Raw genomic sequence first — 15,995 nt, 5'->3', positions numbered from 1 at the left:
AGTGGTTCAGCCACTCACCTCAGGGCCTTTGCACTGGCTGGCATTCTCCCTCCACCCCTGTTGTTGCAGTAGGTCTTCCACATGAAAGCTGGTCCTAGCCTGGTGATCCTCGCGGAGCCTCAAGCGGGCATGCTTCGAGGTTTGACGGCCCACAACTAAGCGGAGTGCCTGGGGGCTGCAAACGAATGCTGGAGGAGCTGGGATTACGGCACTCCTGTGTCTAGCTCACTCCTCTCTCTCTCTCTTTCCTTCAGGGTTTCTCTGTGTAACCACCGTGGCTGGCCTTGAACTCAGAGATCAGCTTGCGTCTGCCTCCCAAATGCTGGGATTAAAGGCATGGGCTGGGGCAGGCGAGATGGCACAGAGGTTAAGAGCTCTGGCTGTTCTTCCAGAGGTCCTGAGTTCAACTACATGGTGGCTTCCAACCATCTGTAATGGGTGATAAGTTTTAGGCCTCCTGAAGGCGCCTCTCCTCCTGGTTGCAACAAACCGAATCAGACCAATTTGGAAAGCCCAGGTTTAATGGATAAAGTACTCTTGGGCGATTCCCTGGCCCTGCAGAGAGGAGACAGTGACATGAGACCTGAGGAACCAAGGACCATGAGTCTGTTTTTGGGAATGCCGCTTATATATCCCCTGTGGGAGTTGTCTTGAGCCTCTCTGGGGGGAGGAGCTGTGTGAGGTGGAGCTCCCACCCAAACAATGGGATCTGATTCCCTCTTCTGGTGTGGATGAAAACATAGCACTCATATCCATAAAATAAACAAATAAATAAACATTAAAAGTAAATAAATGAAGGCGTGGGCTGCCACACCCGGTTTAGCTCACTCTTCTTGCTCTGTTCCTGTCCGCTTGTCTGTGGAGGTAAACTGAGGCTAGGATAAGGGGAAACATGATCCTGGACTGTAGCTGGATTTTTAGTTGAAGCTTAAGCAGACCTGGGCTTTCTACACATCTTTCTAAGATCCATGCTCTGCACATTTGGGCCACTTGTTGGAATCAATCTCTTTTCCTCCATCCCTGTCTCTGAATAATTTATTTTTATTTTATGTGCATTGGTGTTTTGCCTTCATATATGTCTGTGTGAGAATGTGAGGTCTCCTGGAACTGGAGTTACAGTTGCAAACTGCCATGTGGGTGCTGGGAATTGAACCTTGGTCCTTTAGAAGAGCAGCCAATACTCTAACCACTGACCTACCTCTCCAGCCCTAAAGAGACTTTTTTTTTCTTTCTCTCTTTTGATTTTTTCAAGACAGAGTTTTTCTGTATAGCTCTGGGTGCCCTGGAACTCACTCTGTAGACCAAGCTGGCCTTGAATCTGCAGAGATCCCCCTGCCTCTGTCTCCCGAGTGCTGAGGGCATGGGTCACCCCCACCTCTCTGTGGGTCTGTCTGTCTCATTAAGACAGTTTTATGCGCCCCAGGCTATTGCTTTGAATTTTAATCCTCCTGCCTCCACCTCCAGAGGGCTGGGATTATAAATCCACTACACACACCATGTCCTACGCTCACTGAGGACCTCCAGACAGTAGTAGTCTTAGAACTGGGAAGCGGGAAGATAAGCCAGTTTTGGCAGTCCAGGCCTCCTCTCATCTCAGGAGGATACTGTCTGGGCTACAGAATTACTTCAAGAACAGCCTAGAAATCTTAGCAAGACTGTCTCAAGAATAAAATGCTTGTGTATGATGGTGCATACCTGTCATCCCAACACTCCTGAATTAGAGGCAGGAGGGTTGGAAGGCAGGGTGGGGGTGCAGGGGAATTGGGGTCAGGGCAGAATGCTTGCCTAGCATACAGAAAGCATTGCCAGCACCAGACACATCAGGCCTGGTACTGCAGCTCCTCCGTTGTCCCAGCGCTGGGGAGGTGGAGACGTGAGGGTGAGGTGTTCAAGGTCAGCTCCCATACATGTAAACTGGAGGCCAGCCAGAGCTATATGGGACTCTGTGAGTGAATGAATGAATAGGGATGTGTACTATTTACATTTCATTTATTCATTTGTTTGTGTATGTATGCATTTATTTATTTATTATGTGTAGTGTTCTGTCTGCACGTATCCCTGCAGGCCAGAAGAGGGCACCAGATCTCATCATAGATGGTTGTGAGCCACCATGTGGGTGCTGGGAATTGAACTCAGGACTTCTGGAAGGGCAGCCAGTGCTCTTAAGCTCTGAGCCATCTCTCCTGTTTACATTTCTTTTGCATCTGTAAGGCTGCTGATTCCATTTGCGCGCGCGCGCACACACACACACACACACACACACACACACACACACACACAAAGAAAAAACAAAATAGGGGATTGTGCATGGGTGTGCAAGCTATAATTCCAGCACTGGGGAGGCAGAACAAGCAAATCTCTGTGAGTTTGAGGCCAGCCTGGTCCAAATATAATGAACTCCAGGACAGTCATGATTACATAGTGAGACTCTGTGTCATTCATATACATTCATATATATATTCTGTTATATATAGATACACACACATATAAACAGATTTTCAAAACCTTGTCTTGAAAAACCAAAATTAAAAAAAATATAAAAAAAAGCAAGGAAAAAATCGAATCAGAGGAAACTTGGATTATGAAAAGAGCCAATGAAATGCGCAGAGTATTTCTGCGCCTGCTCTCTTGCAGCCACACTGCGCGCTTCCTCCTGGGAGTTGTAGTTCTACTCTGGCGCCTCTCGCGGAGCCGAGCGTAACTAGCCTTCCGGCAGTCTCGGAACTACAACTCCCGGTTGGCGGTGCGCGCGCGCGCGCGTGCGCTGTGTGGGTAGCGGGCGGCATGTCGGCGCTACGCTGGACCAGAGGCGCAGCGGGACTCGGCAGGGCGTTGAGCTCCTCTGGACGCCGCCGCCCGACTTCGGAGGAAGGTAAAGCAGCGTCGGACCCAAGGCTGTGATTTTTCGCCTCCTTGGGGTCCAGTCGCCTCCAGCCTTTGCGCTTTGCCCTATGGAGGAGTCCCCGGGAACCCGCTCGGGCACTAGCTGGCACTCCGTTTCCAGGGGAATCCGCAGGGCACTTTGACTTTTGACTCTTGCTCGCGTTTGTAGCCCTCTTAACCCATTGTTGGGAACTTTTGGATTCTGACTTTGACCTTTATGGCCACTTTTAGTTATGAGTCCTTGCTGGATCCTGCACCGCGACTCCGGTAGCTTTGGCCTGCTCTGCCCTTGAGCTTACATTCTCCTGGGTCTTGATTTATTTGGGGTGGGGGTGGGTGTTATTTTTTGAGGCATGGTTCTTCCATGTGGCTCATGCGAGATGTTGGATTCGAACTCATGCCTCCTGAGTGTTGAGATCACAAGCCTGTACCACCATGCCTGGCTGTCCTTGTCTTCTGATGTCGTTTCTTTCTGGGCATGCGTGAGTTAAGTTTGAGGCAGGCCCTCACACTAGCCTAGGCTGACCTGGAACTCACGATGTGTCTCAGGCTACACTCCACTCAGCCTCCAGAGTGTTGGGGTGCCCACTTGAGGCGGTGGTTTCTCTAGTCTCACCCTTCCTGTCTCTTTCAGGGACCCTCAGTGGCCTCTGCAGCTCAAGAAGGAGCTCTGCTGCCAGCCCCCGTGAGCAAGATGCCCAAAAGGAGTGGGGCCATGCTGAGCTGCTGGAAGGTAAGCTGGCACCCCACGCCCTTCCGCACCCCTCGCAGGGCTCACGGCCTTGGCTCCTTACACTGAAGGCCTTGAGGGAATGGGCTCCTCACTGGCCCTGACCACACCAAGACAGTGTGTCAGTGTGGTCCGGAGTCCACCGAGCAGTGTTGCCTGAACGTCCTGTGTCCTGTACGTGGCCTGTGGGGTCCTCTTGTGTGCTGGGCTGGTTCTGGGAGCTGTTGTAATTCCATCCCCAGGACTCTCACTTCCAGGAAGACAATTGGGGCCCCAGATTAAACCTGAACAAATGCCCAAGGTACATTTGTCATTGGAGTGGTCTTCTGCTGAGGTAGAGAGTCTCCAGCTCGAGTCCTAAACAGTCAGGGTGGAGCTGGAACCCAATTGTTTTGTTTGTTTGTTTTTCTCAGACAAAGTTTCTCTGTGTAGCCCTGGCTGTCCTGGAACTCTCTCTGTAGACCAGGCTGGCCTCAAACTCAGAGATCCACCTGCCTTTGCCTCCTAAGTGCTGAGATTAAAGGCGTGTGCCACCACTGCCCTGTGAAAAATCCAATTTTTACTTCATTTATTTATTGGTGTTTCCAAATCAAGGTTTCTCTATGTAGCTCTGGCTGTCCTCTGTATTCCAGGCTGGTCTCAAATTCCTGCCTCTGCTTCCCTAGTGCTGGGATTAAAGGTATGCGTACTTCCACCTGGCTTTGGAACCCAATTTTAAGGGTTAGGGGACCAAGTCTAGTGGACAGGATGTCCCAGGCCATCATCCAGGTTTCCCTCCTGACACCATGTCATGTCTGCATGGTAGCTGCAGAAGGGACAGGGACAGACAGACAGACACGTAGATAGTGACTGTGCACAGCCATGGTCCTGCTCCTCCATCAGCAACAGCTGATTCCTGGGATGGGGACACACACACACACACACACACACACACACACACACACACACACACGGAGATCCTGGCAACCTTAAGATGGAATCTGTCATCTGGCCAGAGAGGGTATTAAAGACTTAGTGCACGGTCCATGTCTCCTCTCATGAGGCCTCTTTCTGTCAAGAGCACAAATGCCCTGTTTCTTGGGCCGCAGAGCTTCAGTCACGCTGACTTCTCTCCTGCCACATCAAATACTCCTGCCCCAGGGCCTTCGCACCCTCTTGGCTCTTGGGTCCCTGCAGGGGCAGTCAGTGTCCCTGCTCCCCATCTGTTTCCTTTTTCAGGAGGCCTCACACAGATGTGCCACCTGCCTTGTGAGGTCCCCTGAGAGCCAAGAGCATGTGTGTTGAGACAGGGTCTCACCCAGAACTCTGATCCTCTCCGTCCACCCTTCAAACCCAACTTTGTTTCTTTTTGTGAAGACCTGAGCCAGGTCCCTGCCTCACACTGGCCAATGGGCCACGAACCAGGGACTGGAGCTGTGGGAATGGCAGGCAGTCAGCTGGTCCTGGGGATGTCTGTGTGTGGAGCTGTGGGAATGGCAGACAGTCAGCTGGTCCTGGGGATGTCTGTGGTGGAGCTGTGGGAATGGCAGACAGTCAGCTGGTCCTGGCGATGTCTGTGCTGTCTGTCTGTGCTCAGCGCTCACCGCGCCTGTTGCTGTATGCCGTGTTCCCAGCCAGGCTTTGACCTGCTTGTGCACTAGCTTGAGCACATAGTAGCTGTGTGGCTGGGGCCCTCTGTATAGTGCCACTAATTGCCTTTTGGAGAAAATGTGAGCATTTGGAACACTCACTTGGGGCATTGACCTAGGAATGTTTGCTCTGTCACTACCCATGTGCATCAAGTATGTGCCTGAATACTTGCGACCTCACACAGAGGTCCCGATATGTTGGCCAGTGCCAGCATGTGCGAAGACCCTGAGGTAGGAGCCCTAAGCCTGGGAGGAGGGAAGGAGGGAGAGAAGCAGGCCGTGGTGAGCAGGAAGCGGTGAGCAGGCTGTGGTGAGCAGGAAGCGGTGTGGCAGGTAGAGCCTGGAGCCCAGGCTCAGAGCGTGCGAGGTGCAGGAGTGGGTCCCCAGTCCCCCTCTCTCCGCAGTGCTGGAGGCTCGGGTGCGGCAGCTGCAGGCAGAGAGCAGATCCAAGGGGAAGGGGAAGAAGGTGCAGATGGACCGGCCCGCGAAGGGCCGCAGCAGCCGCTGGTCCCAGAAGCTGGAGGCCGAGAAGGAGATGAAGCGGAAGCGCCAGGAATTTCTTGACATGCAGCAGAAGCAAACCCACACCCTGCACACAGAGCCCTGGATCTGGAGCAGGAAGGATCTGGCTGACTGCCTGCAGCCAAGCAAGAAGGGGGCAGCCAGGAGCTCAGAGGAGGAGGAGCGGCGGCTGGCCCGGGCTCTGCAGGCCGCCCTGCCGAAGCTCAGTTCCTGCACCCCAGCCAGTGCCAAGGCCGTGGTGGTAGAGCCGAACACCTTGTTCCTCCAGCAGAAGTTTCTGGCCTTCTTTGAGTGCTGCGCCTGCACCAGCAACATGGCCCTCGCCCATCACGTGCTGGTCACTCAGCACAAGTGTGACAAGCAGCCGCTGCTCACACTGGACATGTATAACACCGTGATGCTGGGCTGGGCCCGACAGGTGAGCCCCGGTCCAAGTTCCTTAGGCTTTTCCGATAGAAAACACTCTTCCCTTAAAAACCACTACCAGGAACTGGAGAGGTGGCTCAGCAATTAAGATCAGTGACTGCTCTTCCAGAGGTCCTGAGTTCAATTCCCAGCACCCACATGGTGGCTCACAGCCATCTATAATGAGATCTGGCGCCCTCTTCTGGCCTGCAGGCGCATGTGCAGGCAGAACACTGTATACATAGTAAGTACATCTTAAAAACAGAACAAACCACCACTGCTACCAATAACAAAACAAACAAACAAACAAACAAAAAAAAAAAAACGAGCTGGGCAGTGGTGGCGCACACCTTTAGTTTCAGCACTTGGGAGGCAGAGGCAGGTGATCTCTGAGTTCGAGGCCAGCCTGGTCTACAGAGTAAAAACTCTGTTCCCCTTCCCCACTAAAGATAAGAGACTAAGAAGGCCTGGGTGTAGTTCTCTGTGGGGAGTGGTGGCCCACGCCTTTAATCCCAGCACTTGGGAGGCAGAGGCAGGTGGATCTCAGAGTTCCAGGACAGCCACGGCTGTTACACAGAGAAACCCTGTCGTAAAAACAAAAACAAAACAAAGCTAGCCTGAGAAATACGGCAAGACCTTTTTCTTTTCTTTTCTTTTTTTTTTGGTTTTTCGAGGCAAGATTTCTCTGTGTAGTTTTGGTGCCTTTCCTGGATCTCGCTTTGTAGACCAGGCTGGCCTTGAACTCACAGAGATCCGCCTGCCTCTGCCTCCCGTGTGCTGGGATTAAAGGCGTGTGCCACCACCGCCTGGCTTCTTTTCTTTTCTCTCCTTCCTTCCTTCCTTCCTCCTTCCTCCCCCACCCCCCCCCCCCCCCCCCCCCCCCCCCCCCGCCCCCAAGACAGGGTTTCTCTGTGCAGCCCTGGCTGTGCGCTGTGCTGTCCTGGAAATCCCTCTGTAGACCAGGCTGGCCTTGAACTCACATCAGTCCACCTGCTTCTGCCTCCCAAGTGCTGGAATTAAAGTCATGCACCTATACACCTGACCTTTTATATATATATATATATTTATTTATTTTATTTATTTTATGTTCATTGGTGTTTTGCCTGCATGTATGCCTCTGTGAGGGCGTCAGATCCCTGGAACTGAGTTACAGACTGATGTGAGCTGCCGTGTGGGTGCTGGGAATCGAACCTGGGTCCACTGGAAGAGCCCCCACTCTTAGCTGCTGAGCCGTCTCTCCAACTCTGAAAGAGCCTATTTCAAAGATAGAAAACAAAACAAAATGAGAAAAGAAACATAAGACAGACGGGAGGCAGAGGCTCCGGTCAAGGCCAGCCTGCAAACAAACACAGGTCCTGGAGCTGGAGCTCAGTGGTAGAGCGCATGCCTGGCCTGCATGAGGCCCAAGGTTCAATCCCCACTAACGCATTGTCCCTCAGAAGGACACCCCGAGGTGTCCAGATCCCCTGCCAGATCACGGATACAAAGGCTGGGTCCCTAGGGGACTCGGAGAAGGGGTCCAGGTGCTGTCCTTGGACCTCATTGCCTCACCCATGCCCCTAGGGCTCCTTCAAGGAGCTGGTGTACGTGTTCGTCATGTTGAAGGATGCTGGCCTCTCTCCCGACCTGTGTTCCTACGCAGCCGCACTCCAGTGCATGGGACGCAGGGACCAGGATGTCCACATCATCCAGAGGTGGGTCTGGAGTGTGCTGGTGTGGCCCGTGCCCCTGGGGCAAGCCAGTCCCCCGGTGCTGACCTTGCACCGTCCCGTCCCACGTTGCCTCAGGTGTCTGAAGGAGATGGTGGAGGCAGGCTTCCAGCCTCAGCAGATCTTCACCGACCTGGACCTGGCCGGGGATGAGCGGGCCGCAGTGCTGAGAGCCGTGCTCAAGGCTGAGCCTGCCTTCAGTCTTCCGCCACAGGCCCCAGATCCGGTCAACACGTCCACACTGCTCAAGGAGATCTACGCCAAGGTGAGCCCCACGCGGGAAGCTGCCACCACCTCAGGAAGACTGACCTGCAGGCACAGGCTAGACTGGCGCCTTCCCAGACGAGCACCCACAAATCTGCTTCCTCGGGATTCCTGTCCTGGGTACTTCCTGTCATGGAGCCTTGTACTGTGTGGCCTTTTGTGTCTGGCTCACTGATGACAGTGTCCTCAAGGTCCCTACATGCTGTGGTATATGTTGGAGCCTTGCTCCCATTCATGGCTCAGTAGTATTCCAATGTGTTGTAGGGCATCCTGTGTGTCCATCTGTCCGCGCACCCTGGGCTGTTCCTCCTGGCTGTTGGGTACACGTGTGTTCAGTTCCTAGTCCTCCAGGATTTTGCTCTGAGTGGGCAGAGGCAGTGAGGTGGCCTCTTGCCTGGCATTGTCTCCTGTGCCCAACAGAAGGGTCCCAAGTCCTACCCGAAGCTGCACCTGCCCCTGGAGACCCTGCGGGACCTGTTTGACGAGCAGCTGCGTGTGGAGCTGAGCCCTTGCGTCTGCATCCCGTCGGTGGAGAAGGCCCCAGTAATGACCAAGGAGGTCACTGAGGCGGTAAGGGCCTCATCCTGGCCGGTGGGTTGGAGCCGTGAGCCCAGCCCGGGGCCTGGGAGGTCTCGGCGGGGAGCTCTCAGTGCTGGGCTGTGACAGCCGCTCTCCACAGCGGAAGACCCTGAAGACGCTGCGGGAGCAGTGGGAAAGGGAGCTGCTCCGAGTGCTGCAGCAGACCAAGGCCACCATGGCCTGCCAGGCCCACGAGGGCCAGCCCACCCTCTACCCCTTCCTGTGCCTGCTCAGTGAGGAGGAGTTTGTGGGCATGCTGATGCAGGTGGGCCGGGTCTGGAGGCCCCGGGCGGAGGAGGGCCGAGGGCCGGGCTCAGACGGCCGCAGCTTGAGCTCTTGTCGCTCGCCCGCCCCAGGTTCTGCGGGTGCTGCCGGCCCAGGGCGAGCCCCTCCTCCACCTGGCCCAAGACCTGGGCCTTCGGGTCTTAAATCGGCATTTGGTGAAGCAGAAGCAGGTCACCAACCACGTGCAGAAGCTGGGACAGCAGTACTCGAAGTACCTGCGGCTGCTGGCTTCTGACACGCAGGTGAGGGGCAGCCTTCCTTGGAGACACCCCTTCTCTGTGGGATTTCCTCTGCTCGCTATGTGCTCCGCCCACACTCCTCCCCCATCACACTCCTCCCCATCACCCCATCACACTCCTCCCCATCACCCCATCACACTCCTCCCCCATCACACCCTCCCCATCCTCTCCATCCTATCACACTCCTCCCCATCACACTCCTCCCCATCACCCCATCACACTCCTCCCCCATCACACTCCTCCCCATCACACTCCTCCCCCCCCCCCACACTCCCCCCCCCTCCCCCCATCACACTCCTCCCCATCACCCCATCACACTCCCCCCACACCTCCCCCATCCACTCCTCCCCCATCACACTCCTCCCCCACCCTCCTCCCCATCACACTCCTCCCCCATCACACTCCTCCCCCACCCCTCCCCCCCCCCCCACACCCTCCCCCCCCCCCCATCACACTCCTCCCCATCACACTCCTCCCATCACACTCCTCCTCACCCCATCACACTCCTCCCCCATCACACTCCTCCCCCATCACACTCCTCCCCATCCCCCTCACACTCCTCCCCCATCACACTCCTCCCCATCACACTCCTCCCCATCACACTCCTCCCCATCACACTCCTCCCCCATCACACTCCTCCCCATCACACTCCTCCCCATCACACTCCTCCCCATCACACTCCTCCCCCATCACACTCCTCCCCATCACACTCCTCCCCATCCCCCATCCCCCCCCCCCCCCCCCCCCCCCCCACACACTCCTCCCCCATCACACTCCTCCCCATCACACTCCTCCCCCATCACACTCCTCCCCATCACACTCCTCCCCATCACACTCCTCCCCATCACACTCCTCCCCCATCACACTCCTCCCCACACCCCCCCCCATCACACTCCTCCCCATCACACTCCTCCCCATCACACTCCTCCCCCCCCCCCCCATCACACTCCTCCCCCATCACACTCCTCCCCATCACACTCCTCCCCATCACACTCCTCCCCATCACACTCCTCCCCCATCACACTCCTCCCCATCACACTCCTCCCCATCACACTCCTCCCCATCACACTCCTCCCCATCACACTCCTCCCCATCACCCTCATCACACTCCTCCCCATCACACTCCTCCCCATCACACTCCTCCCCATCACACTCCTCCCCATCACACTCCTCCCCATCACACTCCTCCCCATCACACTCCTCCCCATCACCACATCCTCCCCATCACACTCCTCCCTCCCCCATCACACTCCTCCCCATCACACTCCTCCCATCACCACTCCTCCCCATCACACTCCTCCCCATCACACTCCTCCCCCATCACACTCCTCCCCATCACACTCCTCCCCATCACACTCCTCCCCATCACACTCCTCCCCATCACACTCCTCCCCATCACACTCCTCCCCATCACACTCCTCCCCATCACACTCCTCCCCATCACACACTCCTCCCCATCACACTCCTCCCCATCCCCCCCCCCCCCCCCCCCCCCCCCCCCCCCCCCCCCCCCCCCCCCCCCCCCCCATCACACTCCTCCCCATCACACTCCATCCCCATCACACTCCTCCCCCCCCCATCACACTCCTCCCCATCACACTCCCCCATCACACTCCTCCCCATCACACTCCTCCCCATCACACTCCTCCCCATCACACCCATCACACCTCCCCATCACACTCCTCCCCATCACACTCCTCCCCCCCCCCCATCACACTCCTCCCCATCACACTCCTCCCCATCACACTCCTCCCCATCACCCCATCACACTCCTCCCCAGCACACTCCTCCCCATCACACTCCTCCCCATCACACTCCTCCCCATCACACTCCTCCCCATCACACTCCTCCCCATCACACTCCTCCCCATCACACTCCTCCCCATCACACTCCTCCCCATCACACTCCTCCCCATCACACTCCTCCCCATCACACTCCTCCCCATCACACTCCTCCCCATCACACTCCTCCCCCCCCCCCCCCCCCCCCCCCCCCCCCCCCCACGCACTCCTCCCCATCACACTCCTCCCCATCACACTCCTCCCCATCACACTCCTCCCCATCACACTCCTCCCCCATCACACCCCCCATCACACTCCTCCCCATCACACTCCTCCCCATCACACTCCTCCCCCATCACACTCCTCCCCATCACACTCCTCCCCATCACACTCCTCAGGCACCCCCTCCCCAAATACATCGGTCCACTGAGCCTCAGTTCCCCTATCTAGAACACGTGTGCCGTCCCGGGCCTCCTGACCGCCCCCCCCCACAGGTGGAGACGCCCTGCCTTCCTCGGGAGTACTGGGAATCGCTGGGCCCCCTGGAGGCCCCGCTGCAGCAGCCCTGGTCCCTGGCGGTGCTGCTGCATCTGGGCAAGCAGCTGGCCGAGTTGCTGGTGCAGGCGGTGCAGATGCCGCGCAGCCTGGCCACCCCGGCCACCCCGCAGGGCTCGAGCCACCTCATCCCGGTGCTCTACCACGTGTACTCCTTCCGAAGCTACCGCCAGGTGAGGGGGAGGACACAGCAACAGGACTGCCGTTCCGTGGGGCTCTGCTACTCAGGGCAGCACCCTTCGGCCATCCCCATCGGTGCTGGGATGTGTGAGAGCCGGGAGGTGGGGGCTGTTGCTTTGGTCCTGGGCTCTGGGTTTTCTCTTCGCCCTGTGTGGTGGCAGAGTCCCCCTTGTACATGCCTCTTGTGTCCGCTGTCTCCGCAGATCGGCATCCTCAAGCCTCACCCTGCCTTTACGCAGCTGCTGGAGACGGCAGCGGAGCCCACGCTGATCTTTGAGACCACAGAAGTGCCTATGCTGTGCCCGCCGTTGCCCTGGACGTCACCGCACGCCGGCGCCTATCTGCTGAGCTCCACCAAGCTGATGCGTGCCATGGAGGGGACCACGCAGCACCAGCACCTCCTGAAGCGCTGCGCTCCCACCCAGCTGCACGGTGCCCTGGACGCACTCACGCAGCTGGGGAACTGCGCCTGGCGTGTCAATGGGCGCCTGCTGGACCTGGTGCTGCAGATCTTCAGGGACAAGGGCTGTGCGCGCCTGGGCGTTCCTCCTCCACCCTCAGAGGCGCCACGGCCAGCTCAGCCACAGCTGCCGCCCGGCTCCTCACCTCTGCAAAAGGCGGAGCTGCGGAAGGAGCTGGCGCGCTGCCTCAAAGCGGCTCGGGAGATGCACAGCCTGCGCATCGATTCCCTGTACCGCCTGTCGCTGGCGCAGCACCTGCGCAACCGCGTCTTCTGGCTGCCGCACAACATGGACTTCCGCGGCCGCACCTACCCCTGCCCGCCTTACTTCAACCACTTGGGCAGCGACCTGGCGCGTGCGCTGTTGGAGTTCGCTGAGGGCCGGCCCCTGGGGCCGCATGGCCTCGACTGGCTCAAGATCCACCTGGTCAACATGACTGGCCTCAGGAAGTGTGACTCACTGAGCATGCGCCTGGCCTTCGCAGACGAGGTCATGGAGGAGATCTTGGACTCTGCAGACAACCCCATGACGGTGGGGAGTCGCCACCTCTTCTCCCGTCTCCTCCCTTTCTCGGTCCACTCTGGCCTGGGCCGCCTCCCTCGGATGCTCTCAACCCCCGCCCCCAGCTGTCTCCATCCCCGAGTGTCCCTCCTCATCCCCCTGTGTCCCCATGTCACCTGAGCCGCCCTGGCAGCTTCTGCTGACTCTGAGCCCCATGGGTCTTACACTCCACAGGGCCGGAAGTGGTGGATGGAGGCTGATGAGCCCTGGCAGACCCTGGCCTGCTGCATGGAGGTGGCACGCGCTGTGCGGTCCCCAGACCCCACTGCCTACGTCTCTCACCTGCCGATTCACCAGGTGAGCACTCGAACGGACTGCCCACGGGGGCGGGGCCCAGGGTGCCCCAGAAGCGGGCACTTGCAGTGGGTCTCACCTTGAACTGGGGCTTTGCTTTGTGAGGGAGGTGGGGTGACGGCTGTGTGTCAGTTTTGGGTCCCTTGGGCTCAGCTCACGGGCGCCCCTTGTGGCCAGGATGGCTCCTGCAATGGCCTGCAGCATTACGCCGCCCTGGGCCGGGACAGCGTGGGCGCCGCCTCGGTCAACCTCACGCCCTCGGACCTGCCTCAGGATGTGTACAGGGAGGTGGCAGCGCAGGTGCGTGCCGGGGCCCCTTCCTGTCCCCGTGGGCGTCGCTTTCTCGCGAACGTCCAGATGGATCCCTGCCTGCCCCCCGCCCCATCCAGGTGGAGGAGTTCCGCCGGGAGGACGCCAAGGAGGGCCTGCGGGTGGCCCAGGTGCTGAAGGGCTTCATCACTCGCAAGGTGGTGAAGCAGACGGTGATGACCGTGGTGTACGGGGTCACGCGCTACGGCGGGCGCCTGCAGATAGAGAAGCGCCTGCGCGAAGTCAGCGACTTCCCCCAGGTGTGCAGCCTGCGGGTCCCCGCCGAGTGTGGCCCCTCAACACGGGCCGAGCCTGGCTCTCCTGTCCGGTGCTAGTCCTAGGTGCTAGTCCTGGGTGCTAGTCCTGGGTGCTAGTCCTGGGTGCTAGTCCTGGTGCCAGTCCTAGGAAGCCTGGGTTCCGGCGCTGGGGCAAGGGGAGGGGCGGCCTGCCGGCCCCGCCCACCGCCGTTCACAGCCGCCGTGCCCACAGGAGTTTGTCTGGGAAGCCTCACACTACCTCGTGCGCCTGGTCTTCAAAAGTCTACAGGAGATGTTCTCCAGCACCCGGGCCATCCAGGTGAGTGGCAGCCCACCCCTCATCCGGGGCCTCCTCCACGCCGCGGCTTGCCCATCCGACCCGGGGTCCCGTCATCCCCGCAGCACTGGCTGACCGAGAGCGCCAACCTCATCTCTCACGCGGGCTGGCCCGTGGAGTGGGTCACACCCCTGGGCATCCCCATCATACAGCCGTATCACCGTGAGGCCAAGATCCAGGTACTTGGAAAGGCCCCTCCCCTCCCCTCCCCTCCCCTCCCCTCCATCCTCCCTGCCCAGGGCCGGGCTCACCTACCCCCACCCCGCTTTAGGTAAAAGGTGGCATCCAGAGCCTCACCTTCACCAGCTCGGTGGACATCAGCCAGTGAGTCCCAGACTCCAGGGAGGGGGAGGGAGAGAGGGGGAGGGACAGGAAGGAGGGTGGGGTAGAGGGCGAGGCCTAGCCCTTCTGGGTCCACAGGAAACCCAACACTCTGAAGCAGAAGAATGGCTTCCCTCCCAACTTCATCCACTCGCTGGACTCCTCCCACATGATGCTGACTGCCCTGTACTGCTACAGGTGTGTCCCGGGGGGCAGGCGTGCACTCCCGACAGGTGGGGGGGGCAGGCGTGCACTCCCGACAGGTGGGGGGGCAGGCGTGCACTCCCGACAGGTGGGGGGGCAGGCGTGCACTCCCGACAGGTGGGGGGGCAGGCGTGCACTCCCTGCAGGTGTGTCCCGGGGGGGGGCAGGCGTGCACTCGCTGCGGGTGTGTCCCGGGGACGTGCAGTACCTCGGCTGCATGGGCGCTCAGTCCGTGGTGGTTAGCTGCCTGGGGCGTGCCACCCTTGTCTGCTTTCTAGGGATATGGCGACGTGGCGGGACAGGGATGGTGAGGTGGAGTCTGGTGGGTAGACAGACACTGCCCTGAAGGGCAGGGCAGGATGGGGGTGCTGCTGTGAAGTTGCAGGGGTCCCTACCTTGTGCCCAGGTGGTCCAGCAGCAGGTCCTTGGCACAGACCCGCCACTGGACTGAGCTGCGATTCGGACTGGGGTCAGTTTACTACCTAAGACCCAGCAGCTGTTTGAGTGTGTGAAGCGAGTGTCTCCCCGAACGCGTGCTGCTTAGAGCGCTGGGGACCCCGGGTGTGTGCACTGGGGCCCCGCGGAGCGCGCCCGTGCTGGGCGGACAGCCAGGCACCTGTCAGCTGAGGCTCAGGGCGGTGGCCCGACAGCACCTGCCTCACTTGGGGTCTCCCTGGCCAGGAGGGGCCTGACCTTCGTCTCTGTGCATGACTGCTTCTGGACGCACGCCGCGGACATCCCGGTGATGAACGAGGTATTTCCAGTCCCGGCTCCCGGTCACCCCGCGGGTAGAAGATGGGGCCTCGGCCCCAGGGGTCTGCGCCGCGGCTGACCAGGGTTGACGCCCCTCAGTCCCAGGAGTCTGCGCCGTGGCTGACTCAGGGTTGACGCCCCTTAGTCCCAGGGTCTGTGCCATGGCTGACTCAGGGTTGCCACCCCTCAGGTGTGTCGCGAGCAGTTCGTGCGTCTGCATAGCCAGCCCATCCTGGAGGACCTGGCGAAGTTCCTGGAGAAGCGCTTCTGCTCTGCCTCCAGGTGAGCTGCCCCTCTGGCGGCCTGGTCCCCGCCTGCCGCCTGCCCCCCACTCATGTCTGCCCATCCCCTTTGCTCTACCAGGTCCCTGAAGCCCTCGGAACGCGTCCTGGTCGCCAAGCTGCAGGAGACGCTACGGTCATTGCCAGAGACGGGTAAGGGTTAAAAGGGGCGTGTGTGTGTGTGTGTGTGTGTGTGTGTGTGTGTGTGTGTGTGTGTGCGCGCGCGCGCGCGTGTGTGTGTGTGTGTGTGTGCGCGCGCGCGCGCGCGCGCGCGCTGGCCCTGAGGGCACGTCTGGGGCCTGGCCTCAGCTTCATGCTCTTCGGGCCCGCAGGTACCTTCGATCTGGAGCAGGTGATGAGATCCACCTACTTCTTCAGCTGACCCACCCTGTGCTGTCCCTAGCCCTGTGCATAGTGTAAATAAATTAATGTCTGTGTCACTTACTCCGGCTGCCAC

General features: G+C 59.0%; 1 protein-coding gene across 3 annotated transcripts; it reads left to right on the top strand.

Annotated features, from left to right (window-relative positions):
• The first annotated feature begins 2,764 nt into the window (after positions 1 to 2,764).
• On the top strand, positions 2,765 to 15,983 carry Polrmt (RNA polymerase mitochondrial). 3 transcript variants are annotated; one of them, XM_028858541.2, is made up of 21 exons: positions 2,765 to 2,872; positions 3,518 to 3,616; positions 5,646 to 6,181; positions 7,732 to 7,862; positions 7,956 to 8,142; positions 8,562 to 8,711; positions 8,821 to 8,985; positions 9,077 to 9,247; positions 11,520 to 11,753; positions 11,964 to 12,752; positions 12,957 to 13,079; positions 13,254 to 13,376; positions 13,466 to 13,645; positions 13,875 to 13,961; positions 14,045 to 14,158; positions 14,251 to 14,303; positions 14,400 to 14,498; positions 15,186 to 15,258; positions 15,448 to 15,539; positions 15,621 to 15,691; positions 15,871 to 15,983. In XM_028858541.2, the coding sequence occupies exons 1-21, from the start codon at positions 2,785 to 2,787 to the stop codon at positions 15,918 to 15,920; spliced, it is 3,615 nt and encodes a 1,204-aa protein (XP_028714374.1). In that variant the 5' UTR covers positions 2,765 to 2,784; the 3' UTR covers positions 15,921 to 15,983. The 3 variants fall into 3 exon arrangements, with proteins under 3 accessions (XP_028714374.1, XP_037053709.1, XP_037053710.1); XM_037197814.1 differs by having other exon boundaries at positions 13,230 to 13,376; XM_037197815.1 differs by lacking the exons at positions 15,186 to 15,258; positions 15,448 to 15,539; positions 15,621 to 15,691; positions 15,871 to 15,983 and having other exon boundaries at positions 13,230 to 13,376; positions 14,383 to 14,498.
• The last annotated feature ends 12 nt before the right edge of the window (positions 15,984 to 15,995 follow it).

The sequence above is a fragment of the Peromyscus leucopus genome, chromosome 22 (assembly GCF_004664715.2).
Source record: "Peromyscus leucopus breed LL Stock chromosome 22, UCI_PerLeu_2.1, whole genome shotgun sequence".
In the NCBI taxonomy this organism is placed as follows: Eukaryota; Metazoa; Chordata; class Mammalia; order Rodentia; family Cricetidae; genus Peromyscus; species Peromyscus leucopus.
The sequence above is the reverse complement of the archived record's forward strand: the minus strand, read 5'-3'. Positions and strand labels throughout refer to the sequence as shown.

Bases quoted from the DNA above. Each gene is read 5' to 3' on its own strand.
- Polrmt (XM_037197814.1), top strand. From the start codon at position 2,785: ATGTCGGCGCTACGCTGGACCAGAGGCGCAGCGGGACTCGGCAGGGCG. The intron at 2,873-3,517 runs GTAAAGCAGCGT...TGTCTCTTTCAG, and splicing joins CCGCCCGACTTCGGAGGAAG to GGACCCTCAGTGGCCTCTGC. The intron at 14,159-14,250 runs GTACTTGGAAAG...ACCCCGCTTTAG, and splicing joins ACCGTGAGGCCAAGATCCAG to GTAAAAGGTGGCATCCAGAG.